The sequence below is a fragment of the Canis lupus genome, chromosome 4 (assembly GCF_003254725.2).
Source record: "Canis lupus dingo isolate Sandy chromosome 4, ASM325472v2, whole genome shotgun sequence".
Taxonomy (NCBI): Eukaryota; Metazoa; Chordata; class Mammalia; order Carnivora; family Canidae; genus Canis; species Canis lupus.
Genome location: NC_064246.1, coordinates 64551141 through 64578802, shown reverse-complemented (window position 1 = coordinate 64578802; position 27662 = coordinate 64551141). Strand labels below are relative to the sequence as shown.

At 36.1% G+C, this 27662-nt stretch overlaps 1 protein-coding gene across 7 annotated transcripts in view; it reads left to right on the top strand.

The window, feature by feature from the left end:
• PARP8 (poly(ADP-ribose) polymerase family member 8) overlaps positions 1 to 27662 on the top strand; it is a 172531-nt gene that overhangs the window by 139711 nt on the left and 5158 nt on the right. For 5 of the 7 annotated variants that reach the window (XM_025434896.3, XM_049109281.1, XM_025434895.3 and 2 more), the window contains 10 exons: positions 5029 to 5154; positions 6432 to 6497; positions 9030 to 9097; positions 10789 to 10837; positions 11934 to 12046; positions 12289 to 12361; positions 13574 to 13643; positions 15900 to 15973; positions 17108 to 17177; positions 18067 to 18151. In XM_025434896.3, the coding sequence (XP_025290681.1) occupies positions 5029 to 5154; positions 6432 to 6497; positions 9030 to 9097; positions 10789 to 10837; positions 11934 to 12046; positions 12289 to 12361; positions 13574 to 13643; positions 15900 to 15973; positions 17108 to 17177; positions 18067 to 18151 (794 nt within the window). Of the gene's footprint in view, positions 1 to 5028; positions 5155 to 6431; positions 6498 to 9029; positions 9098 to 10788; positions 10838 to 11933; positions 12047 to 12288; positions 12362 to 13573; positions 13644 to 15899; positions 15974 to 17107; positions 17178 to 18066; positions 18152 to 27290; positions 27507 to 27662 lie in introns of all 7 variants that reach the window. The other 2 variants (XR_003130912.3, XR_004814818.2) reach the window with 2 other exon arrangements.

Here is a 27662-nt window from a genome sequence, read left to right as displayed (position 1 = left end):
AATTAATTAGAAGGAAAATTTTTTTTGAAGATTTTATTTATTTATTCATGAGAGACACACAGAGAGAGAGAGAGAGGCAGAGACACAGGCAGAGGGAGAAGCAGGCTCCATGGAGGGAACCTGATGTGGGACTTGATCCCGGATCTTCAGGATCACACCCTGGGCTGCAGGCAGCGCTAAACCACTGAGACACCAGGGCTGCCCCTAGAAGGAAAATTAACATCATGCTAGCAGTAGGGTAGGTTGATAGATTATTAGGTGCTTTTTGTCCCCTCTTATTATAGATTCTCAAAAAATAATGGTTGTTAAAGAGAAGTTAAATTTGGATTTTATAATGATCATTATAAAACACAATTAATCATATCAGTTTAGTGACTCAATTCTAAAGATCAGTATCCAAAAATCAGAGCATTTAGTGATTCTACTCTGAAGTGGAAAATTCCATTCACTACTTTAAAGCAAGTAGCCAATATTTTGGTTGTAATTCTAAAGATTACGTGGAAACCGATTCTCTTTCTAGACAGAAAGAAACTGTATGTCAGTAGTCCTAGTGTGTCAATTGACTCCTGCATTTTAAGTGGTTCTCTGAGGTTGCAAGAATATTCCTTAGAGGGATGCTGTAGGAGGTTGGAGTGGGACAAGAGTGTCTCAGCAGCAAGGAGTCCAAGCCCCTATATACTGTTTCAACCAAAAAAGTTCCGTTTTATTTCTTTTGTGTTGAGCTCTCATATTTTTTTTAAAAAAGAATCAATATTGAAATGTTTGAAAGCCATTGATCTTCAGTTTTAAAGTCCTCTGTTTTCCAGAATACATTATATATCTGTAGGCCATTCCTATATGTGCCTTGCTTATTACTCTCCTGGACTTGAATTTTTACATTTGCAAGTGCTCCAAGGTCTTCCTTACCTGCAGAGGAGGGTGGAGAGAGTCTTGCTCTACCAGTTGGGTTGTATATAATAATGACTTTTGGAAGCTTGTGATTCTGTAAACCCACAGACTTTTTCTCCCTCATCAAATGGCCCAATTCCCTTGCTTGAATTCTGTATTTCCCTATCCTAATATCTTAGCCTACAGATTGCCTCTTCAATTAGAGTATCCAATCTAGAAACAAAGATGTCTTGCTGGCTGTAGCACTCGCTATTATGTGCTAAGATTCCACTAAGAATCTTTCATTTCAGGGCATCGGTGTGACTCAGTCAGTTAAGCATCCAACTCTTGTTCTTAATTTAGGTCTTGATCTCAGGGTCATGAGTTCAAGCCCCATGTTGGCTCCACTCTAGGCATGGAGCCTACTTAAAAAAAAAAAAAGGATCTTTCATTTTTAATGCTGGGAGTGGGGAAATACATATTTTGGGGTAAAAGAAATCATAGTCGTTGTTATCTTTTATTTTTTTAAAGCAGACCTTTTACTCTATGGAAAAATTAACGTGCAAATGAATACAAATCCAGACAGTGTTATACAGACCTTTGTTCAAAAATTCTAACTGCTAACTTCTGTAACAGATAAATCATAAAATTACAGGGGCTTAAGATGATAGACTTTTTCATTTCTTGCTCACACTACTGTCCAGTTAGAATGTTTGTTGGGCAGCTTCCTGTGTGATGATTGAGGGAACTGGACCCTTTCTATTGTGTGGCTGTGCTGTCCTTAGTACATGGCATAAGTAGAGGCAGATAAAAGTGGAGAAGGTGCACCTGTCTTTCTCCATCAGCACACCCCTTTCCACTGCTGACCCATTGGTTAAAACTAGCCACCTAGTTTTAGCCTTACCCGGACAAAAGGGGTGGAAATGTACACAGAGCAGCTGCCTCCAGTCAAGAGCTCTATACAGGGGGAAACAAGGAGTAGGAAGCTTGGGTGGACAGCTTGTCATTTTGCTGTGGTAGTTATGTTACTTCTCTGAAGTTGGCTTAGAACATTATTAGCAGAAATATTCTAATTAAATTCTCTACCCCTATGTCTATTATTTCACTATAGTTTACTTGACTCCACTGGTGAAATTATTGGCAAAAGAATGCATATAATTTTTGGTAATTTTGATTGTTTTGATGCTTCTGGCACAAGGTATTTAATAAATATTTGATTGAAAGGGACACACTGTTTAGGTTATATTACTGTATATATTTGTATCTTTATTCTTGTGGAAGAAAACACAACGCAAAATTTACTATCTTAACCGTTTTTTAAGTATACACTTCAGTAGTGCCATTTGACTTGTCGTGAAATAGATTTCCATAACTTTTTCATCTTGCAGAACTGAAGCTCTATGTCCATTAAACAATTCCCCTTATGTAATCATCATTCTGCTTTGTGTTTCTATGAATTTGACTACTTTAAATACCTTATAAGTGGAATCTTACAGTATTTGTCTTTTGGTGGTTTATTTTATACTGGTTTATTTTATACTGGTTTATTTCACTTAGCGTAATGTTCAACAATGTTGTAGCATATGACAGAATTTTCCATTTGTAGGCTGAATAATATTTCCTGCATGTACATACCACATATTGTTTATCCATTCAACTGTCAATGGACATTTTGGTTGCTTCCATCTTTTGGCTATTGCAAATAATGCTGCTGTGAATATGGGTGTGCAAATAATATCTTTAAGATCTTCTTTGAATTATTTTGGCTATATATCCAGAAGTGGGATTGTCCCTTCTTGTCAAGATTATATGGAAGTTCTATTATTAACTTCTTGAGGGGCTTCCATAGTGTTTTCTGTAATGGCTGCACCATTTTATAATCCCATCAACAATGTACAAAGGCTCCAATTTCCTCATGTGCTCAACACTTGTTATTTTCTGAGTTTTTGTTTTTGTTTTTTGATAGACACCATCCTGCTGGTTGTGAGGTGATACCTCATTATGGTTTTCATTTGCATTTCTCTGATGATTAGTGATGTTGATCATCTTTTCGTGGACTTGTTGGCCAGCTGTATGTCTTCTTTAATGAATTGTCTATCTGGGATTTTTGCCCATTTTTAAATCAAATTATTTAATTTATTCTTGTTAGTTGTAAGAACTCTTTATATATTCTGGATATTAACCTTGTTTCAAATATCTGATTTGCAAATGTTTTCTCCCATCCCATGCCTTTTCACTCTATTGATTGTGTCCTCTGATGCACCAGAGTTTTTAAGTTTGATATAGTCCCATTTGTCTATTTTTGTTTTATTGTTTGTGCTGTGGTCTCAATCCAAGAAATCATTGCCAGGTCCAGTGTCATGTTTTTCCCACACTGTAGGAATTTTATAGCTTAAGGTCTTATGTTTAGATCTTTATGCCATTTTGAGTTAATTTTTGTGTGTGGTATAAGATAGGCATTCAACTTCATTTCTTTTTGCATATGGATATCCAGTTTTTCCACCATCATTTATAGAAAAAGCCATTCTTTTTCCATTGAGTGGTTTTAGTACTCTTGTAGACCATTTGACCCTATACATAAAGGGCATATACCTTTTTAAAGCTTCAATTTCATACTGTGACATGTGAATTTTTTAATTAATTTTTTTTTTATAAGATAGCACCAATTCCCTCCCCACCACCAGAGTTTCAGAAAAGGCTATTTTATTTTACTGATTATTCTTTTTCAGGAGTTTTTATTTGGATTTTTCTTTTATTGGGAGAACAGATAATGCCCAAAACAATTTGTATCTAGGTTAAAGCGCATCTCTCTGGGTAGAAGGAATGTGAGTGTGGGTACAGAAGCCAAAAAAGGATTTTATTATATCTTTATTCTATCTATTGCTTTGAAATCATATATATATATATACACACACACACATATATATATTTATATATACACACACACACACACACATAAGTGAAATAGTGTGTTGAAAATGTATAAGCTGTTTCAGTTCTACTGTTTCCTGAGTGAGTCTTATGGGATATATATCTATGTACTTTGGAAGTGTTATTTATAGATCACATATCCAATGGCTTGAGTGTTGCTGATTATTTTAGGTCACTGGAAATTCTGGATGCTGTGATTGGGGTGGATGTGTTTTGTGAGTATATATACAACATAGTGAGCCCTACTGTCATTAGGTCACTGTGCCCCTCTCATTAACCACAGAATCAAACATTGTTTTACTCTTACTGTACATTTTATAAATGCCTGTCTAAAAAATTCCTAGAAATATTTTTCTCTGTAAAGATTAAGTCCACTGCTTTCCTTATGATGTCCCTTATCTTCACACTATAGGGATGTCTGTTCTGGTTCCTTCTCTCCATTTAGACAGTGTTGGTTTTCTTGATTCATTTGCCAGAAGCATATTGTTTTGGGAATTGGAGAGAGGAGCTTTGCTCTAACCATTAAATAACACTGCTTCTTAATTGTAGTAAGAGGTCCCAGAAGGACATAGGAATAAAACCATCATATTTAGCATATCCAAGTTCATTTATTAATGGCCATAGGCAGAGAGTAAGAAGTAAGATGATGTCAGGAGCTTTACTGTTCTTGGAGCACATCAGACTCACTTCCTGAATTTGCAGTTTCCATCACCTGGAATGGTTTCTCCCAGAGCTGTATCTCCTTCTCTTATCTTCACTCTGGTCTCTGTTTAAGTATTACGACCTTCCTAGCCATTTTGAAGTCTCTAACACCTGCTTAATATTTACTACAGCATTCAACACAACCAGAAATATATTTGAGCATATAGTGAACTGATTATTTTTTTGTGCATCTTCTCCATTAGAATATAAATTCTGTGAGAGAGGAGCTGTCTCTCTTGTGCATGTCTGCCATAGAGCCTAGAGCAATGTTGGAGCATAATACGAGTTCATAACAAAGACATACCAGGACATAATTGGAAGCAACAGCAACGCATGTCAGCTATTTCAAGCTAATGGTTAAGTTTGGTCAAATGTGGTCTGAAGCCATAAATTACAGATTTGAGAAGTTGATAGCAATTCTGAGGCTTTCCTACTTAACTTCCATGACCATGAGAGGGAGGAGTAATGAATGACAAAGTGTGTGCTAAGACACCAGGGACACTAACTGTTTTATGTATGTGTTTCAAGGTGGTAGATCTACTGGTCTCCATGTGTAGGTCTGCATTGGAATCTCCTAGAAAAGTTGTCATTTTCGAGCCATATCCTTCTGTGGTGGATCCTAATGATCCTCAGATGCTGGCCTTCAACCCCAGGGTGAGTACTTGTCCTTGCATGCCCCAACCATCCCCTGTAGCAGCAGCTGTGATTTTAGTCCTTCTCACTTTCTTCCTCCTGTCCTACTCATTCATCAGGCCCATCCCTGACCTGTTGTGGACCACATATCCATCTAGTAGATACGGTTCTTTCCCCAAAACTCAATTTACAGCCTCCTTTGATCTTTCCCATATCTCACTTCCCCATCCTTTCATCTATTAAAATCACTTTCAGAACTTTGTCTTTATGAAACTAGACCCACTTCATCCTCTCAAATTGCCATCTTTATACATACTGTCTGCCTGAAGGGCAGGTGCATAGCAGTAATAAATTGCGTGGTGATGGTTGATATGATGAATTTAATTTCACCATTTTTTGAGATTCTAGCTTTAGTATCACCTCATTGTCATTTTAAATGTTGTGGATAAAAGAACCGATTTTTGCTTTTCTTTTGTATTTTTACCTAATCTTTCCTCACCTTCTTCCTTCCTCCTCCCCAGTTATCTGAAGATCAGTGAAAGTAATAATAATAATAAGTAATGCCATATTGTTGACCAACTGGCATTTCTTAAGAAAACAATTTTATAGATATTTGTGGAGATGAGGCAGGATCCTTCTGAGAGAGCAAAATTTTCAAAATTTGAGCCAAAATTGCCTTAGTTTCTATTACTATCCATCTTGAAATCATTTTGTAGAAACAATGGCTATATAAAATGCCCTTGGAAAAGCTTCCTTCCTTCATAAGTGGCAACAGTACACATAGCTACAGTATCCCTAAAGATGAATTATAAGTTAAGTGTGTGGTGTCATTTATACACTAACTATTCAACTAGTCTACTCTTTTGGTAACAGTCTTTCAATCAAAAGAAAATAGAAGCAAAATGATATTGCAAGATTTAAAGTGGATTTTTGTATTTTAGAAAGATTCTATTCTTATTTTATTCATCACGGCTTAGTTTTCTTTTTAGTGAAATTAAGAATCAGGAGCCCAATATCTTTTTTTTTTTTTGTATTTATACTTTTCCCCCTGTAAGCTAAACATGATTTTATGTACTTATATTAGGATTGGTATTGCTTTCTCTTTTCTTCCCTCTCAGTTATACATCGTACATCCTAGAATTATCTTATTTTAAAGCCTTCCATTTTATGTACACAGCACAGTCAGTGCTTTCAAATCAAGTCTGATGGAAAATCCATGTACAGAAATATGTTCCTCTAGTAATTTGTAGGCCTGCAAAGGCTTATAGTGAATACTGTTTTTCTTTCCATTCGAACAGAAGAAGAACTATGATCGAGTAATGAAAGCGCTGGATAGCATAACTTCTATCAGAGAAATGACGCAAGTAAGTATATCATCTTGTGGTCTTGTATGGTTCAGTTTTGCTTGAGTAAAATCGTATTTTAAAAATGTCTGAGAGTATTGGCTGTGTAGTGAAATGTAGATTTTTCTGTTAGATGGGAGTATAATTAAAGTACTTTAAAAATAAAGATTGTGGCGTACTAGGACGTTTTAATTAAATTACGTCAGTGTACTGGTGGGCTACCACTGGGACTTTTGGAAGGTAATTGCATAATTGTGATCCTAATGTTCTCTGCAACAATTGGAGTATGTGGAGATGTGTCGAATACCTTAAAGCAAGGGTTAAATTTGGTACCATCTTCCTAGACTTTCCGTTTTAATTAACAGTAGTGATTTTATTTTAGCACATTATTTTAATGTTAAAAGAAAAACAAATATTCTATCATGTAAATTGAACGTAAATAGTTTAGAACATAGAATCTCAAAACAACTTTGGAGGACACAAGACTCCTCGAGAGTATTGAGTTTATTATATTTGTAGACATTACGGAGGCTTGGTGATGTTTGATGAGCAAGAATTGAGGTTTATTATGAAAGTCTTAACATACCACTGGGCTATCGTCTAGCTCTTCGGAAAGCAAATACTACTGAATTATTGAGGCCTATCCATTGCCAAAGATTTGGAGAAAGGCTTAAAACTCATCGTGATAAGTAGAAATTAATAATCTATAATTGACAACAATACACACTATGGGTTTGGTTTGCATACGGTGGTTTCAAGGCTTGCACTGCCTTAGAGACCCTGGGGGCTTGTAAGTGTTATCCTACGTCATTTCTGTCTTTTGGAAAAAGTATTGGATTCCTTGAGGCCTGCAAATCTTCTGTGCCACTCCTCCCTTCTTCCCTATCACCTCCACTGTACTTGAAAATGTGCTCCCAAGTACATTTTTGCATTCTCAGATTTGAGTTTTGAGTCTTTGGATAGTTATTTATTCATGTAATCAAATATTCATCCATTTGTTCAACAAATAGCGTGTGTCGGATGATGGTAAACAGAGATCTTTAATTCACAAGTTATATTATTTGCTTAAAAACCATCATCCTTGCTAGTTGTTTTTCTTTTTTTTTTTCTCTTTTTTTTGCTAGTTGTTTTTCTATGCCATACTTTTCTGTATCACCTGAATTCCTTTTCAAACAAATATTTATTATTTGTATAAGGAAAGGAAAACAGTGAAGCATTTCCGCTTGGGGGAAAACATGAACCTACTCCAGTGGCTTAAACAAAGTTAAGTAAACATTTTTTAGTCACCAAAGGCTTTGGTGGCAATAGGATATTTATTATACTATACCCCAGACCCAGATCATTCTTGAACGAAAATAGCTACAAAATGTTGACTCTGGGATCAGCTCTCTGCCAAAATTTACTCCCTTTATTCTGGGTCATGTGTAAGCTATTTTAATAGAAGGCAGTGGAGATGATTGGGTGTCAGCCTAGTAAGTCAGAGGTCTGTGTTGTATAATTTGCTCATCAGTGATGCGGCCTGTGACCTTGGGCAAGTTGCTTAATTGCTTGATGCTTAGCTTCTTCACTGTCAAGATAGTAAATAGTAATGCTGCACCCCCTTCCAGTGTGCATTCCTTAGGGATGCTGTCAGATTTTATTGCGTCAAAACCTTTACTCCTCTCCAAGTAAATTTAACATTATATTGTCCTATTTTCTAGAAGGTACTTACTGCTTTCTAGATAGACCTAAATTGTCACAGATGGATTGCCTTTTGTTCTGTGAAAAGGTTAATTGTCTGGGTAAATTCCATTAAATACTTTGAAAAGAAGGGTTCTTCTTATGTAAATATTGTCCAGTTGTCTCTTGTAAAGCTCTGCACCTAAGTCAGTACCTTCAGATATGAGTGTGAAGGGTAACTATTACAAGTTTTGCTTTTAATGTTAGCTAAAAGGTAAAAACAGTCATGCTCAAAGAGAAACAGCACCTGACACTTGTTAAAGGGATAAACTTAACTTGAGGGCTACGGTGGGGGAGAGTGACTTGCAGTGCGAGGGAGGTCACCTCCAAGTAAGACAAAAGTGGCTGGGTTTTTTTAAGTGAGAGCAGAGAAAGAGAGGGAGCCATGGAAAAGTAGGGGTCTGTGGGGAATAGGAAATAACAGGAGAGATGAGTAGAAAATTACTAGAAGGCTAGCAGTGTTGGTGGGTACAAGGTAGGTACCTTGTGTCTTTAGGCAGCACTGAGTTTTTCTCCATCAGAGACTCAGCAGGGGGCCTAGGATCACCTTTAGACATGGCCTAGTGCATGGGAGCCAGGCTAAAGCTTGAGGAAGCCTCTGGAGCAAAATGTTGGGGCAAGTCCATTGTGCCCCATGAAGTTGAAAGTTCACATCACTTGATGGTGTAGGGGGACACGTAGGGTAATTGTTGCTGTTACCTTGTCACAGCCACAAACTTCCGGGTTTAACTAGATTAGACATACCTGTTCAACCTCATTTTCCTTTTGCATAAAGGAAAAAATTAAAAGGAAAAAAAGGAATGTTTACAAGAAGTATAATGACTTATTTTCCAGGCACCATATCTGGAAATCAAGAAGCAGATGGATAAACAAGACCCCCTTGCTCATCCCCTACTGCAATGGTATAAAATTTTAGTTTTCCTTTTAATGAAAACAGAATCATTTTCTACTGCCTTCTTTAAGGGGGAAAAAAAAGGCCTATTTTACAAGACCTGCAATGCTACAGTTCTACAAGCCTCTGAGGCCTGGTGATTTTACAATCAGAGTCCTTAATGACTCTCACTTTAATTAAAACTTGTATATCACAAGGGGAAGAAAATGCTGTCCTATGCACTACACAGATATACAATGTATTTGACAGCAGTTTGTCTATAGTTTTAAAAAATGTGATTAGCTGGATTATATGGTGAAGCTGTTTTGGTTCATTTAATTTTCTAGTTAACTGGGGACTAAGTGACAAAACTCACTGTTTCAAACACTTATTGAAAATCTTTCTAAAATGTCTGTCTTAACAAGAACAGTATAAATTTGATGAACTCTGTTTGATGGCTGCAGATGATGCTCTGTTCAGAGTGAGCCTGGTGAGGGGTATAACCTGCATGGAAACTAGGAGGGCTCACCTGATAATAGGAGAGCCAGTTGAGAACACCCTTCCTACCACACCTGCTTCAGAGCCTTTGCCCTCTGGTTTCTTATTTGCAAAATGAAGACAATAGTATCTACTCCCCATATCTATAAGGGTTTTATATACAAATCTCTTTGAAATCACTGAAAACTTAAGGACAATGGAATTCACCATGATTATAAATGCAGTAATACAAATGTAAAGATTACAAGAGATTGATCTGAATAAGACCTATTTTATGCTGCAACCAGGAAGTTTTTAAAAATTATGGAAAGATAGGCAAAGGAGAAGGAATGATTCTGGTTACTTTCATTTAGAATTTTACAATAATCATTTAGTGTATTAAAACTTTAAAAATTAGATTTGGAGGTCTTCCTTCTTTGTATCTGTTATGACCTATTATTGAAATTTTGATTGAGTAGAATAACATATTTTTCACTGTAATTTTTTACATTCTCACATTGCCATATTCAAAATGAAGGTAAAAATCTCAAATATCTAATCCCCCCCACCCTGTAGTCAGCCTGATTATTAACTTTTAATTATTTGTGATCATTTTCTTCAGCTTGTTTGTTAGTCACTCTTCTTTCAAGGAGAAAAAAAATCCACCAAAATATTTTTTTAGAGTTTTCCCTAGTTATTAATTTCTGTACTGAAAAACACAAAATAACTAGTTCTTTCAGATACCTGAATGTAATGTTTTTCAAACTCAGCGTCTAAATATGGTGAATAAGCTTTTGTGTACAAACCACTGTATATATCAGCACAATGATCCTCATATATTTAAAGAAAGAAAAAGGTCTTCGCCAAAACTGATTATTAATTAGACAATGTAGGGAAGAGCCAAGGAAGCAGATGTGTGAATCAGCTTTGCATCTAGATGATCATCCTTTAAAAGTATGTTTAGAAATGTTCATTTTGCTGATATCTGAGGTTGTAATAATTAAAAATCATTATCTCTTAGGCTCTAAGGAACTACTTCTCGGATTAAAACGTTCTTTTTTGTTACATAAGCTCTTTAAATTGCTTCAGGAAGCAAAGAAAAGTGATGTAATAAGTAAAATGATTACTTAATTTAGTTAATGTCACAGTAAACATAAGTTTCAATCACTTGCCAACTAAGGAAAAAAATCATTAAATATATTTGGCATATATTTGTGACTGATGGATTATTTTAATTAATTTCAGGGTTATTTCAAGTAATAGGTCACATATTGTGAAACTGCCAGTTAACAGGGTAAGTTGGTTTTTCACTTATATATACAGAAAGGGAAGAGTCCTGACTAGTGGGAGAAGTGATTCTTGTGATTTTTAGTCAGCTTCTTCAGAAAATTGAAGTAATCTCAGGTTAGCCCTAATTCCTCAGTTTGAAATTACCATATGTACACCAGCTCCAGGTTTTCCCAAGAAATCAAATTCAAATTCAGGCTGCTGCCCCGAACTTTTCAGTAAGTAAAAGGGTCAGTATGAAATCATTTAGTTATTCCACAAGTGATAGGAAGAATCGAGATTGACCAGAAACAGGTAATGTGCTTTTTATCATTGTCAGTTTCTTGTTGGCACAGCTCCACTTTTCCAGAGCAGAGAAGATATTGCCTTATCGGCTTAATACACTTACAAATAAAGGAAAAGCTAATGGACTCTGATTTCAGTTCTGATCAAAAACCTAAAAAGAACAGTATCCAGAATCTTAGCTTTCCTGTCTATGAAACTCTAAACTGTGAGATTTCCTTTGTATTGTCGTCCTATATAAATATATTCCTAAGTGAAAGGGCAGCAATTAAAAAATTTTGTCAAGTGACTAATTCAAAAGATTCTGTTTTAATTTCTTTTCATGAACAAAGGGGAAACTATATTTGAATGTAGGCAATTTACAATTTTATAAATATATGCAAATAAAGCATGATGATAATTTTTGCAATTTTAAAATCTTGAACTAACTTTTCTGCTTAGCAAACTCAGATATTTCCCCAGTTGAATAGCTACTGTATACTTAGGGAATTTAATAATAAAAGTCTTAAAAAGAAACATAATTAGGAAGGCAGATCTGCTCGGACATGATTACAGAGTGTATTCCAAAGCTAAATATAAATGACTTTGAATTGTCTGTCTCCTATTACTTTTCCATTAGCCTAAAGAATTACCCTTCATATCAGCAACTCCATATGATTTATCATTTATGCGGGTCTTTCTTTTTAATGAATGGTCTTGTTAATGTAAGTTAGTGTGGCTTGAATCTAGATAATTCTTAAACCAGTAAAATTTGAAATTGTCATCAGTCTGATACGTGTTAGTTTTGACGTATTTTCATTTGTCATTATTTTAAATGGCAGCAACTGAAGTTTATGCATACTCCACATCAGTTCCTTCTTCTCAGCAGTCCACCAGCCAAAGAATCTAATTTTAGAGCTGCTAAAAAACTCTTTGGAAGCACCTTTGCATTTCAGTGAGTATGGCTTGGTCTCCCAGAAACGTGTGGGGAGGAAAACATTCTTTTAGTAGTTGGCTATTAACCCTGAATAGTCCCCTGCCTGAGACTTGTCTTGGATATTCAAGACTTTCAGATGGTACATGACTTATTGTATTGTGGCCACTTTAGAAGATTATTTTTTTTTTTTTTTTTTTTTTTACTTTAGAAGATTATTAATGTTTGGTTTTACTTTGTCCTTCCCCTCCTCTGTGCTTTAGTGGCTCACACATTGAAAACTGGCATTCTATCCTGAGGAATGGTCTGGTTGTTGCTTCTAATACTAGACTGCAGGTAAATGTTCTGAATGCTTTCACAAGACCATATATGCTTTAGTGTAAGAGTTCAATAAGCAATCCTGGTGCTTTTTTATTATGAAAAAGGGGAAGCAAGTGGGCTTCAAAAATTATATAGAATTTCTAACAGGTATAAGAAATATTCATAAAATAACTGAAGCAGAATGGACCTATACACCATATAGGGATGAAAAGAAAAATAAATTGAATTCCCTATGAGAAAACTGTAAAATCACTTTGAATTTAAGTAGAAAAAAAGTTATCATGCAGAAAGAAAACCACACAAGCATTCTGTCTGCTAATTCAACACAGATTTCTTGAGCACTGCCTCAGTGTAAATACTTTACAAGAAGAAAGTAGTGCTAAGAATCAGCAAGAGAGAGATTGGACACCAAAGAACCATCTGCTGCCTGATTCATGGTCTCTGAGGCAGCACTGGGAGTTATTGTGGCTATAGTGTTTCTCTTTATTTCTGCCTTTCACCTCCAACACCCCCACTTCGCTCTCATTCAGCTGATTTTTATCTGACTATGGAAAGAGGTCAGAAAATGATATGCTCAATCCCGTCAGCTCTGCTGGATCTCACGCTCCAATGACAGTTAAGATGATACAGTTAAATGCAAATATCCATAAACACACACTTACTGAATTAGTATTTAGTTAGTAACGACTAGGGTACAGGGGCCCTAAAATGTAGAGCTCATGAGAGAGAATTTTTATTGTCCTGAGTACTTTCTTAGACCAGTCAGAAAGTTTCAGTTAATGAAACTTGTAACCTACAAGTTTAGAGGAGATAAGAATGGGTTGACAGCATTGCATAATGAAAGCCTGAGTAGGCTACTTTGTTGATATACTACCATGTGAGTCCTAATCACAGCTCTGTCGTGTATAATTCAGACTGTTTTGTTTTCAGTATTTTGGAGTCATTAACATAAAAACCTATTATAGTACTTTATAAGTGACTGTCTTTGTCATAGGTCAAGTGGAAAACCTTTATCAAGGATTTTTTTCTTTGGCTATGTCTGTTCATATATCAACTCACTGAATTTTGAAGACAAGGGTATCAGTAGTATTATTTTCACGTTAGACCTTAGGAAAGCACTTTATCGTTTTCTAAGAGTTAATCCTCCCAACATAAGACTGATTCCTTTCTTTTGTAAAATATTGACCTTTGAAACCATTGACTGTCCACTTTCTCTCCCCCTTTTAGCTCCATGGTGCAATGTATGGAAGTGGAATCTATCTTAGTCCAATGTCAAGCATATCTTTTGGTTACTCAGGTAAGCTTGTGTTTCATTTCTAACCTCAAGTTTGTGAGGTTTTTGTTATATCAAGTGACTGAAACTTACTTGATATATTTGCATTTAATTCATTTGGTATATGTCAGAAGCGAAAACAAAGCTCACATGTCAGTATGAATTTAAAATATCCTAGTATATATATATTATATACATAAAATATCCTAGTAGAATATGTGGTTTTTCAATTTCAAAATTAATTTCAGTCTTGTTGAGTAGTTTCTACATTTATTCCATCCACAAGGAAATATTGAGAATGCAGTATGTGTAAAACATTTTGTAGAGCACTGAAAAGTATTTGTATATAGTAGTTCACGGCCATGGATTGTAACTCTGTATCATGCCAACATCTTATCTTTGAATTATTATATATCATATAAAGAAATTTTGAACAGTATGGAAAACTTAAGATTAGAAAAACACCCCCACAATCACCCTACTTATTGACATCTTGTTTGGTGAAACTTACGAAAAAATTATTTTGGAAAAAATTGAAAGCATGTGCTAGAGAGGAGCCTGGTAAATTCAAAATATGAAAAGAATGATCATGACATTGTTAGCATTCCTTATCCTTATTCCAGGTGGTGGAATTTGGGGTGATTTCTTTGCACTTTTAAATTTGGGGGAATACTTTGCAATGATTGGTATGATTTTTTTTGAGGGGGGCAACAACTTACTAACTTACTGTGTTTAAACGTAAAGTAATTGTGCTCACTATAAAGAAATTGAAAAAAAAAAAAGAAATTGGAACTACATAGAACTGTATAAAATAACAAGTGAAATTTTTTTTTCCTTCTCCCCAACCTCAGTGTTCTCCGTATTCCCCTTCAGACTTTCAAATATTTTTATATTCATATACCTGCATGTATAATTGGTTTTGCTTGTGTACTCCTGCGTATGTACAATTATGTGATTGTATTGCACAACTTCAGGAGATGTCATTCATGTGGTACCTGGTTAGTAAGTCTTAAGATGCTTTATTATAGAAAAGGATATCCTGAGAGGTCTCATAACCAGGTAAATGTTAACCATCTAATTCCTTTGCCTAAGTTCATGCTCTTTCAACCACAGCAAGTTGTTTCTCAGGGTTCCACCCCAACCTTTTCCAGAACACATGTCCTGAGAGCACCAGGTGGACTTTGTAGGCTTTTTGGCTCAGCCTCACAAGTCACATGGTGACACTTCCCACATATGCTATAGGTCAAAACAGTTACAAACTCCTCCATCTTTGAGGGTTGGGGTATTAGACTCCATCCCTGAATGAAAGAGTGGCCAAGTCACATTGTAGAAAAGCCCATGGCTTGAGAAATATTGTTGCAACAACCTTTGAAGATACAGTATGTCAAAATAACACTAAAAAAATAAATACCAGGAAGAATAAGGTAATAGAGAAAATAGAATAATATAATTAAAAGGACAAAACAAATTAAAATCAGCATAAATCAGATGATAAATCTCATTAAAACATAACACAATGAAAAACTAAAATGAAACCAGTTTAATAAAAGACATCCTCAGCATTGGTAAGACTTCAAGTACTGTGAAGTAACTTTGTAGTTGGCTTTCAGGCTGCGAGTTTCAGGAGTAGAGAACAGGACATTCCCTCTGAGGGATTTTTCTCACAGAAGTACATGTCTGAAACCCTACGCCTTGTTCCTCAGCTTGGCCTTCTCCACCTCTGCACCTTTAGGGGTATGTCTAACTTGGAAAGAATTATATTTACACCAGTGGCAACTTACTCATTCTCATCAAGACTTTACTAAAATAGCAACAACAACAAAAAAAACACAACGTACTTCTCAATTTTGGACAGTTTTCCAAATAAAATATAGAAAAATATCTATCTATTCTAAAACAGATATGAATTTTAGTTCTATCTAAAATCTTTCACAAAGTAAAAAGTCCTGGCATTAACAGAGTAAGCTAAAACTTGTGAGTATTAAAGACAAAAGAACTTGCATTATTTTCCTTTATTAGAAAATACAGTAAATTCCACACCGAATTAAATATAGATCAACAATCTCTGTTTTCAGTACAAAGAAAACCAAACTGAATCATCTAATTTTTAACACTATCAGAACTTCCACCCCAGGTCACAGCAGCTTCTCCTGGCACCCATCATGGTCCTCTATGCCACAAAGTCTTTGCCTAAAGTGGAACTTTGCAGTGTCACTGGATTGTATTTGAGGGATGTTGCATAGCTTTGTTCCTAAATTATTATTTTGTTGGTGTTTTCAGGGATGAACAAGAAGCAGAAGGTGACAGCCAAAGATGAGCCGGCGTCAAGCAGTAAAAGCAGCAGTGCATCACAGGTGTTGTAGTGACTCGAGTGGCTGCATGTGATGAGTGAGCTCTAGCTTCATTAGCCAGCAGGATTTCCATAAGCACGCAGGCTTTATAAGTCTGCAGAGTTATTTCAAATGGCCATTACTCAAAAGACATAAAATCTACCCTAAAATGTGATAATCAAAATGCCTTTATTGAAAAATACTCAGCAAGTATTTATTAAGCTCCTACTATAATGTTAGAGATTCCTAGGCATTGAGCTATCGTGACAGTCAAAAATAGAACAAAAAAGCATTAGAGAATTCCTCTGAGACTGTTGAGTGGCTATTAACAAATTAAATATATGTTTAGATAGAAAGAATGCTAGATGGTAGAGAAAAATGGAGAAAAATCAGGGCAAATACCATGGAGTGGAAGGGGGAAACAAGAATGAGTATTGCTTGGGGTAGTCAGGAATGGATGTTCCATCTGAGGTTACTATGTGGAGACTCGAGGCAGTGGGTGCATGAGCCGTATAGGAGAAAGAATTCAAGGCAGAGAAAAGAACAAGCATGAATCCCTTGTTGTTTCAATAGAAACAACCATTCTGAACAAATTAGAAATCTACTTAAGGAGTAATGTGATTTTAAATTGGGGAAAAAAACATATGGCTAACCTAATATCAAAAACAAAAAACTACAGATTTTCTGCATGAAATTTTCCTGAAACCTCTGCAGCTTAGTTAATGGTGCTGTGAAAATAGGTTGGTTTTGGGTGAGTTAGATGATCTGGAATAACTGATCATAATGTTTGAAAAGATCATGCAATTTTTATTTTGTTTCCCTTGAAATGAAGATGCGAGGCTTCCAATGAATATAAATTTGAGTTCTAATTCTGTGATGTGAGGCTGTTAAACTTTAATTGAGCATCTTTAGTTCACTTATCTTGAGAGTGATTTAATAATGATTATGTACAGAAATTAAGTGTTATAACAAATACAGCTTGACATTAAAGAAAGATTTCAAGGATATCCCTGCTAGTCTAGATAGGTTTTGTTTTTTTTTTTTTTTTAAATCTGGAGTTATCTTAGTGGCTATTATTTCTTAATGATGATGAGTTCTTTTTTCACTTGAGCAACTGCCCTATTTTCACTCTGATTTTCAAATTCTTTTGGAATTTAGTCACAGAAAAAAGGACAGCAATCCCAATTTCTGCAAAGCCGTAATTTAAAATGCATAGCCTTATGTGAAGGTAGGTTGAAAGTTTTACAAACTTCACAGAGTTAATTCTCTATGTTATCTGTATTTAAGAATTTGACTGTATTTCCAGAATGCTCATAATGGGTTAGTGAAAGCATTATTCCTTGCGACCTTCACTAAGAGCACAGATGGAAAACAGGTACAATTGAGATCTTAATATAGGTGAAAAACAGAGCAGAATTGGCAAGAATTCAAACAGTGCTGTATTTTATTCTTGGCAGATATCTCAGAATGGTAATTATATTTTTCTGATCAAGTATTGCTAATCTCTTTTGTGAATATGCCGCCTTCCTCTTTAAGTTGGTTTTGGAATCTATCATACCATGAGAAATGTGAAAGATGAACCAAGCACTAAGAACAGAACCTGATAGGTCTTTCTGTTTCTACACTGAAATCATTCTTCTATTCTGAACTTGGGGTAGACAAATTGATAGGCGATTTGCAAGATCATATACTTCTCTTTGTTCTTGCTATAAAATCTAACCTTGACTAAAAAAAGCATTTTTCTTCTTCTGCTGGGAATTTCAGTAGCCACTGTTAACTGCCTTTTAAGTTTTCAACCCTTGATAGTTATTGGAGGACACAAAGTTGCTTTCTACATCATCCCCGAGTCAGGATTATTTGCTTTTGATAATAATAAACGAAAACAAGTGACTTAAAAAAAAAAAAAACAAGTGATTCCCTTCCTATTGTTAAACTGATGGTATTTAAAACAAAATCATTACATTACATTTCATTGTTTTCACTTAGAATTTTGGCAGCTAATAAGGCTAAACATTTTTCATGTGTTTGTGCATGTGCTTTTTGCTTCTAAATTTCTAAGATGAGGGATACAGTAACTTAGAATAAAATGAGTTTTTAATTTTATCTTCCATTTACAGTGATCACCTCACCTGACCTGCACAAACATGGAGAGATATGGGTCGTCCCAAATACTGATCATGTCTGCACACGATTCTTTTTCGTGTAAGTGTAAAGGTTCAAATTTTTATGTTATTTTCTTCTCCATGAATGAGCTAGTAGTGAGTACATTATTATTTGGTCACTTTAGCTGCCAGTATGTAACAGAGAGGTAGTTTCTCATCTGAATGCTTCTGTTTTATTTTAATGAGCTGTAAAAAACATAGTGATATTTAAATACCATTAACTTAGAAGAACTGAAGAAAAACCCTCCATTGGTTTAATGAGCTGTAGATGTACATATGTGTACACCTACATGTACATACACATGCAGATAGATTATATATATACATACACATATTATCTTTATTTGTTTATGGAGTTAAAAACATTATAACTGGAAATGAAAAAATAACAATAATGAGAATGTCCTGTCCTTATAAAAAGTTGATCATCTTGGGCTCCTGGGATCGAGCCCTGCATTGGACTCCCTGATTAGCAGGAAGTTTTCTTCTCCTTCTTCCTTTGCCCCTCTCCTGCCTCGTGCACTTGCTCTCTCTCTCTCTCTCTTTCTCTCAAATAAATAAAATTATTAAAAGAAAAAGTTGATTATCTGCTTTTCATATAACAGGCTGGCAATGCAGGGCATATTGGTGTGGATTTTTTTGACACAGCTATATCATAAGAGCTGCATGAAAATATAATAGCATTATTTTTCATCCCTGAATAATGAGTGCAATAGACCTGTCTGGTCTTCACCCACACTTGCTTGACCCTCAACCCTTTCCTTGCCTGTTTGTTCTTCATCCACAGTCCTATCACAGGAAGCACCTCAGGGTAGAATTGAGTATGTCTGTTTTGTACTTTCACATAGTCTAAAGAGAAGATGGAAAAATGCCCACTGGCTTATTTTATAAGCCATGTCAAAATGACTGCCTCAAGATTGCTTCAATATACATGCTGCTATCTACAGCATGCTATGCCTGCATCCACAGGCTTATTGACAGGCTGTTCACAATGACAGTTTTATGAACTGTCTGGTTTTCTTTTGGATGGTATGGAAACTGTGACTTTCTTATGATACTGATTTATGTATTATGCATTTATGTATCTTCTGTATTCGATACATCTTAATACATACATTACATATTGTGAGATATATACATATCTATAGATTTCTTTCTTCATGACCAGACAGCCTCGAGAATGGTGGGCAGAGCCTGCTTTGGTTAGACAGCCCTTTGTTCTTTCCAGGCTCACCAGTTAGGTGACATTAGCCACATCGCATGACCTCTCTGAGCTTCATCAGTGCATTCAATCAAGGATCATCGGTAGATGTTGTAGCACCATATGTCTACCGTATCAGGTAGACTCCCAATAGGAAACCTGTGGCCCATGAGAAATACAATTTCTGTCACCCACAAGCAGATTACTTTAAAAGTGTGGTTTATAGGGAACCATGGTCTAGTGTAGCAGCCTGAATCTAGTAGCACTAGAGCTGTTCTACATCCCCAGGGCCAAAAAGGACAAGGACAAGAAACAGTTCTCAGAACCTGGCAGGAGATCTCTTTCTAGTTCAGCAGCTTTGAAAGGAGCCAGAACCTTCAGCTGAGGGACTTACGTAGTGCAAGGAGCCCTTATGATCCCGGAACCAGGGGAAACCTAAACTTTGCCCTCCTGCCAGTGTCCTGCTAGGACTCCTCATTGGCCAAACCCTGCCAGAATGTAGAGGGCAAGTGAGCATATTGATGGAATCCATACAAGTCAGCCTCCTGGGTCAGATTGCAAGTTAGAGAAGGATGATGCCATGTGGGTCTGGAGGTTCCTAGGGAAGCTATCTGCATGCTATTTTAAGGTTATTATGAAAACAAACTTCGCACAGTGCAGGTCTTCATTGAAAGGCACTCATTAGGGGCAAATGAGTGGCTCAGTCAGTTAAGCATCTGCCTTTGGCTCAGGTCATGATCTCAGGCGTTAGGATGGAGCCCTGCCTCAGGCTCTCCTGCTTAGCAGGGAGTGTGCTTCTCCCTCTCCCTCTGTGCTCTTGCACTCTCACTCAAATAAATAAAAATCTTAAAAAAAAAAAAAAAAAGGAAAGTCACTCTTTAAATTTTCTTCTCTCTTATTTTCTTGACCATTGTGACAATTATCCATTGTTAAAAAGACTGGCCTTCCAAAAGACACATCCAATCACAAAGTTGTTTGATTGACTTGCCTTATGATTTAGATGGAAAGGTAAAGCCAAAGTCCTTTCCTTAGCCTGATGTTAATCGTTTAATTTACTCCTTTTAGTATCTTACTAAAATTCAAATTTGTTAAGCCAAATAAACAACTTTAGGCAGTAGGCATTTTAGTGTTATTTCTTTGAAATTTTACATAAATTATATGTAAAATAAATCTGTAGGGGTATATATTTATGTGTCTGGAGGGAAGGATTTCTATATTTATTAGAAGAAAAAATTGGGGAAAGACCATCTGAAGAAAAGAATAAAATTCTTCCCTTATACTTAGATACTTCCCAGATAGTATAAAAAAAATTAAGATAAAGATTTTCATTTCTTTATAAATACAGATGAGATTTCATCCTTTTTCTCTGCACCCTCAGGAGAGAAGGGACTAATTAAGAAAAATTGATAAGATTCAAACATATCAAAAGGAGAATCCATTCACTAATTAATGTACATTCTAATTACAACCATCAGCTTCTTTATAAAAGATGTAATCACAGAGTACTATGAGTATTGTGTTTCCCCAGTGAGTGGTAACATCCAGGAAAAGATAAATTGATGAGGAAGAAATGAGTTATCACAAATACACTGTTATCAGACAGAAAAATCTCATTTTCTTATTCTCATTTTATCCTGATTTTTTTTAATTAACATTATCTGATTCCGTATGTTAGAAGTTTGGCCTGATGACCAGGATATAAATTAATGTGCTTTCCTTTTTTATCTATTTTGAAGTGAAACTACAAAAAATCAAAATAATTTCCATGCTGATCTGATTTCTGGAATGGAGATAATAAAACAGTTGTTTAATATCCTAATCATACTCTTTCCAACAAGTAAACAACAGCACAGAATCAGAGAAGAATTGGGGGGAGGGATATTTTAGGAAACAGGCTACTATATTAAGAAAAATTGGAAAGTAAAATTAAATCAATTCCTTTAAAATTTAAAGGAAGATATCACATAGAAAAAAAAGTTTGGAAAATGTTGGATAATTTCAGAATGAATAAACTTAATCAAATTTTAATGCTTCAAGCAAAATGTAATAATTCAGATGTTATGAGTAGATTCCAGCCAATTATTTCATTGGCCCTGAGACACATGTACAAAGGCATTAAGGCCAATGGGTAGAGATAAGGCAGCAATTTTTTAAAAGGGCTAGAAGCTAGACTTAAGCAGAAGATGCAGAAACCAAATGGACATATTGTGCTCTAATCATAGACAATAAAAATGTTTATTTCACAGCAAATGGGGGATTTTAGAGCAAGAGAGGAAGACTTACTATTGGATACATTCCATAAATAAGATTAAATAATAAAAATCAGAGAGAAGGTGGTTGCTACTTTGGCAAGGTAACAGAACAGGTGTATCTAGTGCTATGGACTCCCCCACACTACCTACCCCCCCACCCCCGCACCGTAGTGAAAACTATTAGAGGTAAGAGTGTATGTCTTCCCCCTCAACTGTCTCAGACCAAGGAGAGGTTAAGAATTGCTAGGTTTACATATCTTGCTTATTTGATGTTACAGTCTACCTGCTTAATGCTTTTGTGTTTCTTTGATTTAGAGTAGGCAGGCCTGCAAAATCAGTTGTTTCCATATTTTGCCTATTAGATAAATTTAAGGCATACAGTCCTTCATGTTTTTCAAGGCATGCCAATAAGTCCAGAAACTTAAGAACGGGATGGACCAAATCAGACAAGTCTGCAGAAGAGAGATGGTGTATGTTCAGGTTCTTGAGTTGGGCAGCTCTCAGCACTAAATTAATTTCAGGAATTCTTATCCAAAGTCTGTCTTTTAAGGTCTAACTCAAATACCACCTCTTCTAGGAAGCTCCTATTCAAAATTAATCTCTCTTCCTGGTGTTCCTGCAGCTCACACTGTAGAATTTCCATTTAAAATTCAGGTTTTTCATTGTATTTGACTTTTCCATGAGGCCATCTAGTCCTAAAGGGCAGACTCCTACTGTTGCTTTTCTTTTACTGTCCTAATACCCTGCAGCACCTCCCCTGGCACCTGATGCACAACTGTTTGTCAGTGCATTTTTAATGAATGAACAAAGCCAAAGCTAAAAAGGAAAATATTTTGGACTATGTGCGGTTTTTATTTTTGGTCAAAGTTTGGAATATATATAAAGAGGCATCTACAAGAAAAATTTGTAAAATAAGAACTGTATAATGGCCATTCAGTGAAAAGAAAGATAACTTTCATTGTGATTTTGCGGGGTGGGGGGGAACACTAGCGTTTGAATGGGAACATAGTGAGGAGACAGACAAGTTATTTATAACATTGGAGGACAAACCTTCAGTCATGGCTCAGTGAAGCTGTGTGACATAAGCTATATGACATCAAGCTGATACGATCGGGAACTTTGCTTTATCCCTAGCCTATAATAAATCCAATTTCTCTGTCTGCAACCTAGATCCCTTTCCAAGATTTAAACTGCCACATCACTCTCCTACTTAAAACTCTTTGGAGCTGCTTGTTCCTTATAAGATGAAGCCCAGTCTCCTTTGCAAAGAGAACCAACTCACCCTCCAAGCCCTTTGTTCTTCCTTCAACATCACCTCATTGGAAGGTCCAGGGAATTTAGTCCTCAGCCTCACGGCCCCCAGTTTTTATCACCCACAATTTCTCACCTCCAGATGTTATGCTTCACGACCTAACTTGTACGCTATGATTCCCACATTTCCTCTTTCCTTTCTCCAGTAAGCTTGGATTCGGTCTTCCTCTCTGCCTTCATGCTAATTTACCTAATTCCCACTCCTCTTTTAAATTTTAGTGTATGTCTTTCCTCCTCCCAGAAACTTCTCTTGACTCCTTTGTGCTACTTCTTTATGTTACTGTGTGATGTCCGTAAGCATGTTTTTATCATTGGATTGTTCTTTCTTATGTATGGTCTTCTCCATTGTTCTGCATACATCTTGAGGTCAGGGACTGTAGGGCTTTTTTTTGTCTTTGTGTGCCTAGCACAGCGCTTGGTAGAGAAGTAGGAATGAATGCAATGCCCACACTTAACTGCTCCTTAGGTATTTCCCCTCGAAAAGTCTGCTCATACCTTAAAATCAGTTTGTACAAAGTGGAACCCCTTCTTGCTAAAATACCCAAGTCAAGTTCTTGGCTTCCCCAATCTATGCAGTAATTTTACTCAAAGACACTTGAATCCTGAGCTGTAGTTTTTAATTTCTTTTTCCTTATATGCCCAACATCTATCTTTATACAGTTTTCTCCTTTCGATACCTTTGTTTCCACAGATGTATCATTCTCTGCCCCAGAGTCCATCAAAGGATTACTAGTTATTCTCCATGCTTCTGATATTGTCATTGCCCCTAATCTATCTTGTACAATGTCAAATTTATTGCACATTAACATTATTACACTAATGATACCCGTTCATTGTATAGAAACTGAAATTAAAGGTCAGCAAAAAAGAAGAAAGTCACCCATAATATCTCCACTTGAAGTTAACTACAGTTAATCTTTTGGTATATAGCCTACATTTCCATGCATATAATTTTTTTAAGATCATGCTGTTTATATCACATTAATAGTCCTAAAGCAGAGCTTCGATTATACCCTGTTCATACACACTGGTAGTTTTTAGCAAATAAAAACATGACATTCTGCAACATAGAGCCCTTTTTACCGTATTTCAACGACCCGTACAAACTACTGATTGAATAAGAGTATTTCTTGAAAACAATGTGGAATTATTTTTCCCACTACCATGCCTTTGTTCAGTCAGTCCAAACGATGAACCTTCTTGCCAGCTCAGCCTTAGCTGACCTTCCATGACTTAACTACGTGGTCTTTTCCATGGGGTCTTTCCTGACATCCCAGACATGATGTCTGTCTACTGTAAATTTTACTCGTCCTTGCTTATCCTTGCTGCCTGTCTTACAGTTATTTGCATAACTCTATTATCTCCCCTAGTAAGATGCAAATTCTATTTGCAGAAACACTTTACACATAGTGAATGAAAGCAATGACAAAGACTGAATGTTCCAAAGTAACGACGAGATATGGTACATGAGCAGTGATGTAGACAATGCCTCAGATACCTTAAGGAACTTTGGAGAAGTGCTGGATATCATTCAGTTCACAGTGAATTTCTCCTCTCTATTGCTAATAAAAAACAATGCTATCATTTCTGGGTTCCAGATTCAAGCAGTCCGAAAACAAATTTACGTGTGCCATTCTTTAAAGCTGTCACAAAGTTGCTCCATCAGTTTGGGAATAGAACTTGTCAGTACATTCAGAAGTTTTTATCCACAAAATTTTCTAACATACCCAGAGAGTTCCAGACAGCTAAATTCCCTCTGTTCTTTTATTTTATTTCTCATAGCTTTTTAAGCACATTGGTTTATTTTTTATTAAAGTTTTAGTAATCTTTTTATGCTCCTGGGAACTTAAGTAATTCTTGTCTCCTTTTAGATGCTTTCATTTTTTTCCTTCTTCAGAAAACCCCAGTCAAGTGTATCATTTCCCTATTGGTATCATTCTTGCTCCATTTCTTTTTCTTTTTTTTTTAAATATTGGTGCTTTCTGGACATAAATGAAATTCACTGTTTAATTAGCAATTGAGTGTTTCTCTGTAATACTAATAAATAGCTGCAAAGTATTCTGTATGCCATATTGTAGTAAATGCCCTAATGCCACCAGTAATGCATATATCTAAATGCTGCCAGTTGGCCAAGTCAAATGGTAGTTTGTCTTTCCTTTTATTATTATATATGCTTCATTATTTAAGACACCTGAATGCTTGTGGCCAGTTTTATCCTTCCAATTTACAAATGCTTCCTCTGGGCATCCTAGGCAATGGAGAAATGTGCATTTTTCTTAATACTTTTAATTTCAATCGATTGCTCTTGCTCTCTATTCCCTCTACCCCAGACTCTTTCTGTCTTAAATTATTACTGTTTATTTAGAGAATATAAGTCTCATCTTCTCTCCATTAACTACAAATGCTTTTCAAGTATCAGTGAACAGTAGTATTTGGGGATATCAAACCCTTCCATCTGATGGAGATAGAGTATTGGAGGAGAGGGATGTGGCTGGAGAGGAAATTTAGGATTAGGTTATAAGGGACCCCAGTGTGTCATGCCAGTGCTATTGGTTTTGCGCTGCAAGTGAAGTGGAGGCCATTTGTATCACTCAAGCAGAGCAGGAAATCATCTTACAGGAGGGACGATGGGGCTAAGTGTGGAGACAGAGAGATCAGTTATAATGTTCTTATAATCATCTAGGTCAGTATTTCTCACTCCAAAAGAAAATGTGTTTGACATTGTGACCTGAGAAAAAATCAATGCTTACTTTGTGTGGTGACTTTAGTATTCCATGTCCTATTCTATTCTAATTTCATTGAAAAATGCTAGCCTGGACAATCTAAGTTAATTTCAGAACCTGCTAATTGTACATAACCTGAGACTTGAAAATCACTTGTTTAGACAAATGATAATGAAGCCCTAAACGAAGGTTTTGGCGTCAAATGAAGAGAAGATGCAAGTGGGAATAATTAGGAAAACAGAAGCAAGATAACTTGGTGATTTATTGGATTTTGGCACATGGAAGAGCCGAGAATGGCTGAAGTTTTCTTGTTGAGAGACTGGGTAGAGGATGGTACTCCAAATTGAGATTTTGATAGAGTAAAAAAGGAGTCTTGGGTAAAAAAAAAATAAGCTCAGCTTTGAATATACTAGATTTGTGATTTCTGTGGGAAAATTATAGTTAGGGAAAGATGTAAGGATTAGAGATATAGTTTAGGAATCAGCATGTGGGTGATAATTAAAGCAGCGGGAGAGACCGAAATAATTGAGAGTTTGCATATCATGAAAAGCGAAAACACTGAGAGTGAATTGTGGCTAAAACCAGCCTTGAAATGGGAGGCCAGGGAAGAAGACGAGATGAAGGAAACTGAGAATTAATAATCAAAGGGCCAACTAGGGAGTGAAGAGATAATATAGCTTCAGGAAAAAAGAGCAGTCGACTGTATCACATACTGCAGATGTAGCAGGTAAAATCTGAATCTCTCATCTATGAGGCTATGGGTAACCATTGTCCCTACTTTCAGTAGAGTGGTAGGGTCAGAAGAATGATTGCAGTGGGTTGAGGAAAGCAGGAGCAGTTAAAATGTACTGTAGACAAATCTCAAAGGTCAATTTGAAATTGAAAGGAATAGAGATGGTAATATGTAGGCTGGGTATCAGTTAAGCCAAGAGTATCTTACTCAACTTTGTGTCCAGTGGACAGAGGACACAGATGCCATAGAGAACGAACATAAATGTGTATTAGGAAAATGAGGAGAGAGCCATGTGGACTGGTATGTGTAAGCACTATGGTTTCTTTGTCTCTCCAGTTGTCTTTTTGGTAGTGTTTTTTGCTTTCCAAAATCCAGATCCTTGAGGAACTAGCTGGATCAGCTTGGTAAACACCATTCTCTCTCTTGGGATGAGCCTGCAAGCCAGGTTGCCTCCCCAGCCTTGACTCAGCATTATGGATGGCTTAGTTTACCCTTTGTCCCATGGGTAGCCAGGATGTGCACAAAAACCAGTATAACATATTTTACTTGCCCAGTAAAATGTATCTTTTACACAGTTTGCCACAAAGCACCAAATTGGATTCAGACAGTGCTTAAAACATTTCGCTTTAACATTCTCCATTTAATTAACAGAGCACTTTTACAGTTTGGTCTCCTGGGAAAATAATTCTAAGTGAGCCATGTGCCACATATCCCTTTCTTTTCTTCACAGTGAGTGTCTGACACGTACATATGCGTACACTCGTGTGTGTGTGTGTGTGTGTACATACTATATGGATCAAATTAATCAAGTTGATAGGCAACAGGGGGTGAGTCCTTAAGAGTTTAAACTTGATACAAATGCAGTGATCACTAGGTATTTAGGTAGTGGATTACATAAGGACCAGAGTTCTCATTGCTGTGTGTCATCTATTCCATTTTCCTGTATTGTGCTATTTCAGGAGAATTTTAATGTGGTGAGGAAAAGACAGTGGTGCGCATAAATCTTTGAGACTGCTTACACCCCTGGTTATCTACTTTGAAGTAATTACCACTTCTCGAAAGCTTCTGTCTTGAAGTCATTTTTATGAAGTAAAATTAATTCATCACCTAATTCTCCTTCTGAATATTACCATGGAAGTTTAAAAACCCATTCTTGGAAAATTCTTATTGCCCAAGTAAGTTTATTTGAGGAAATGAATAATCGTCTAAAATGCAATTATTTCTTTCTAAAGGACTTAGTAATCGCTGTCCTTTAATGCTATATCTCCACTTCTGTAGCTTAGCTAAACTTAGCACACTTGCATTCCTCTGTGAGGTACCAGCATAAATAA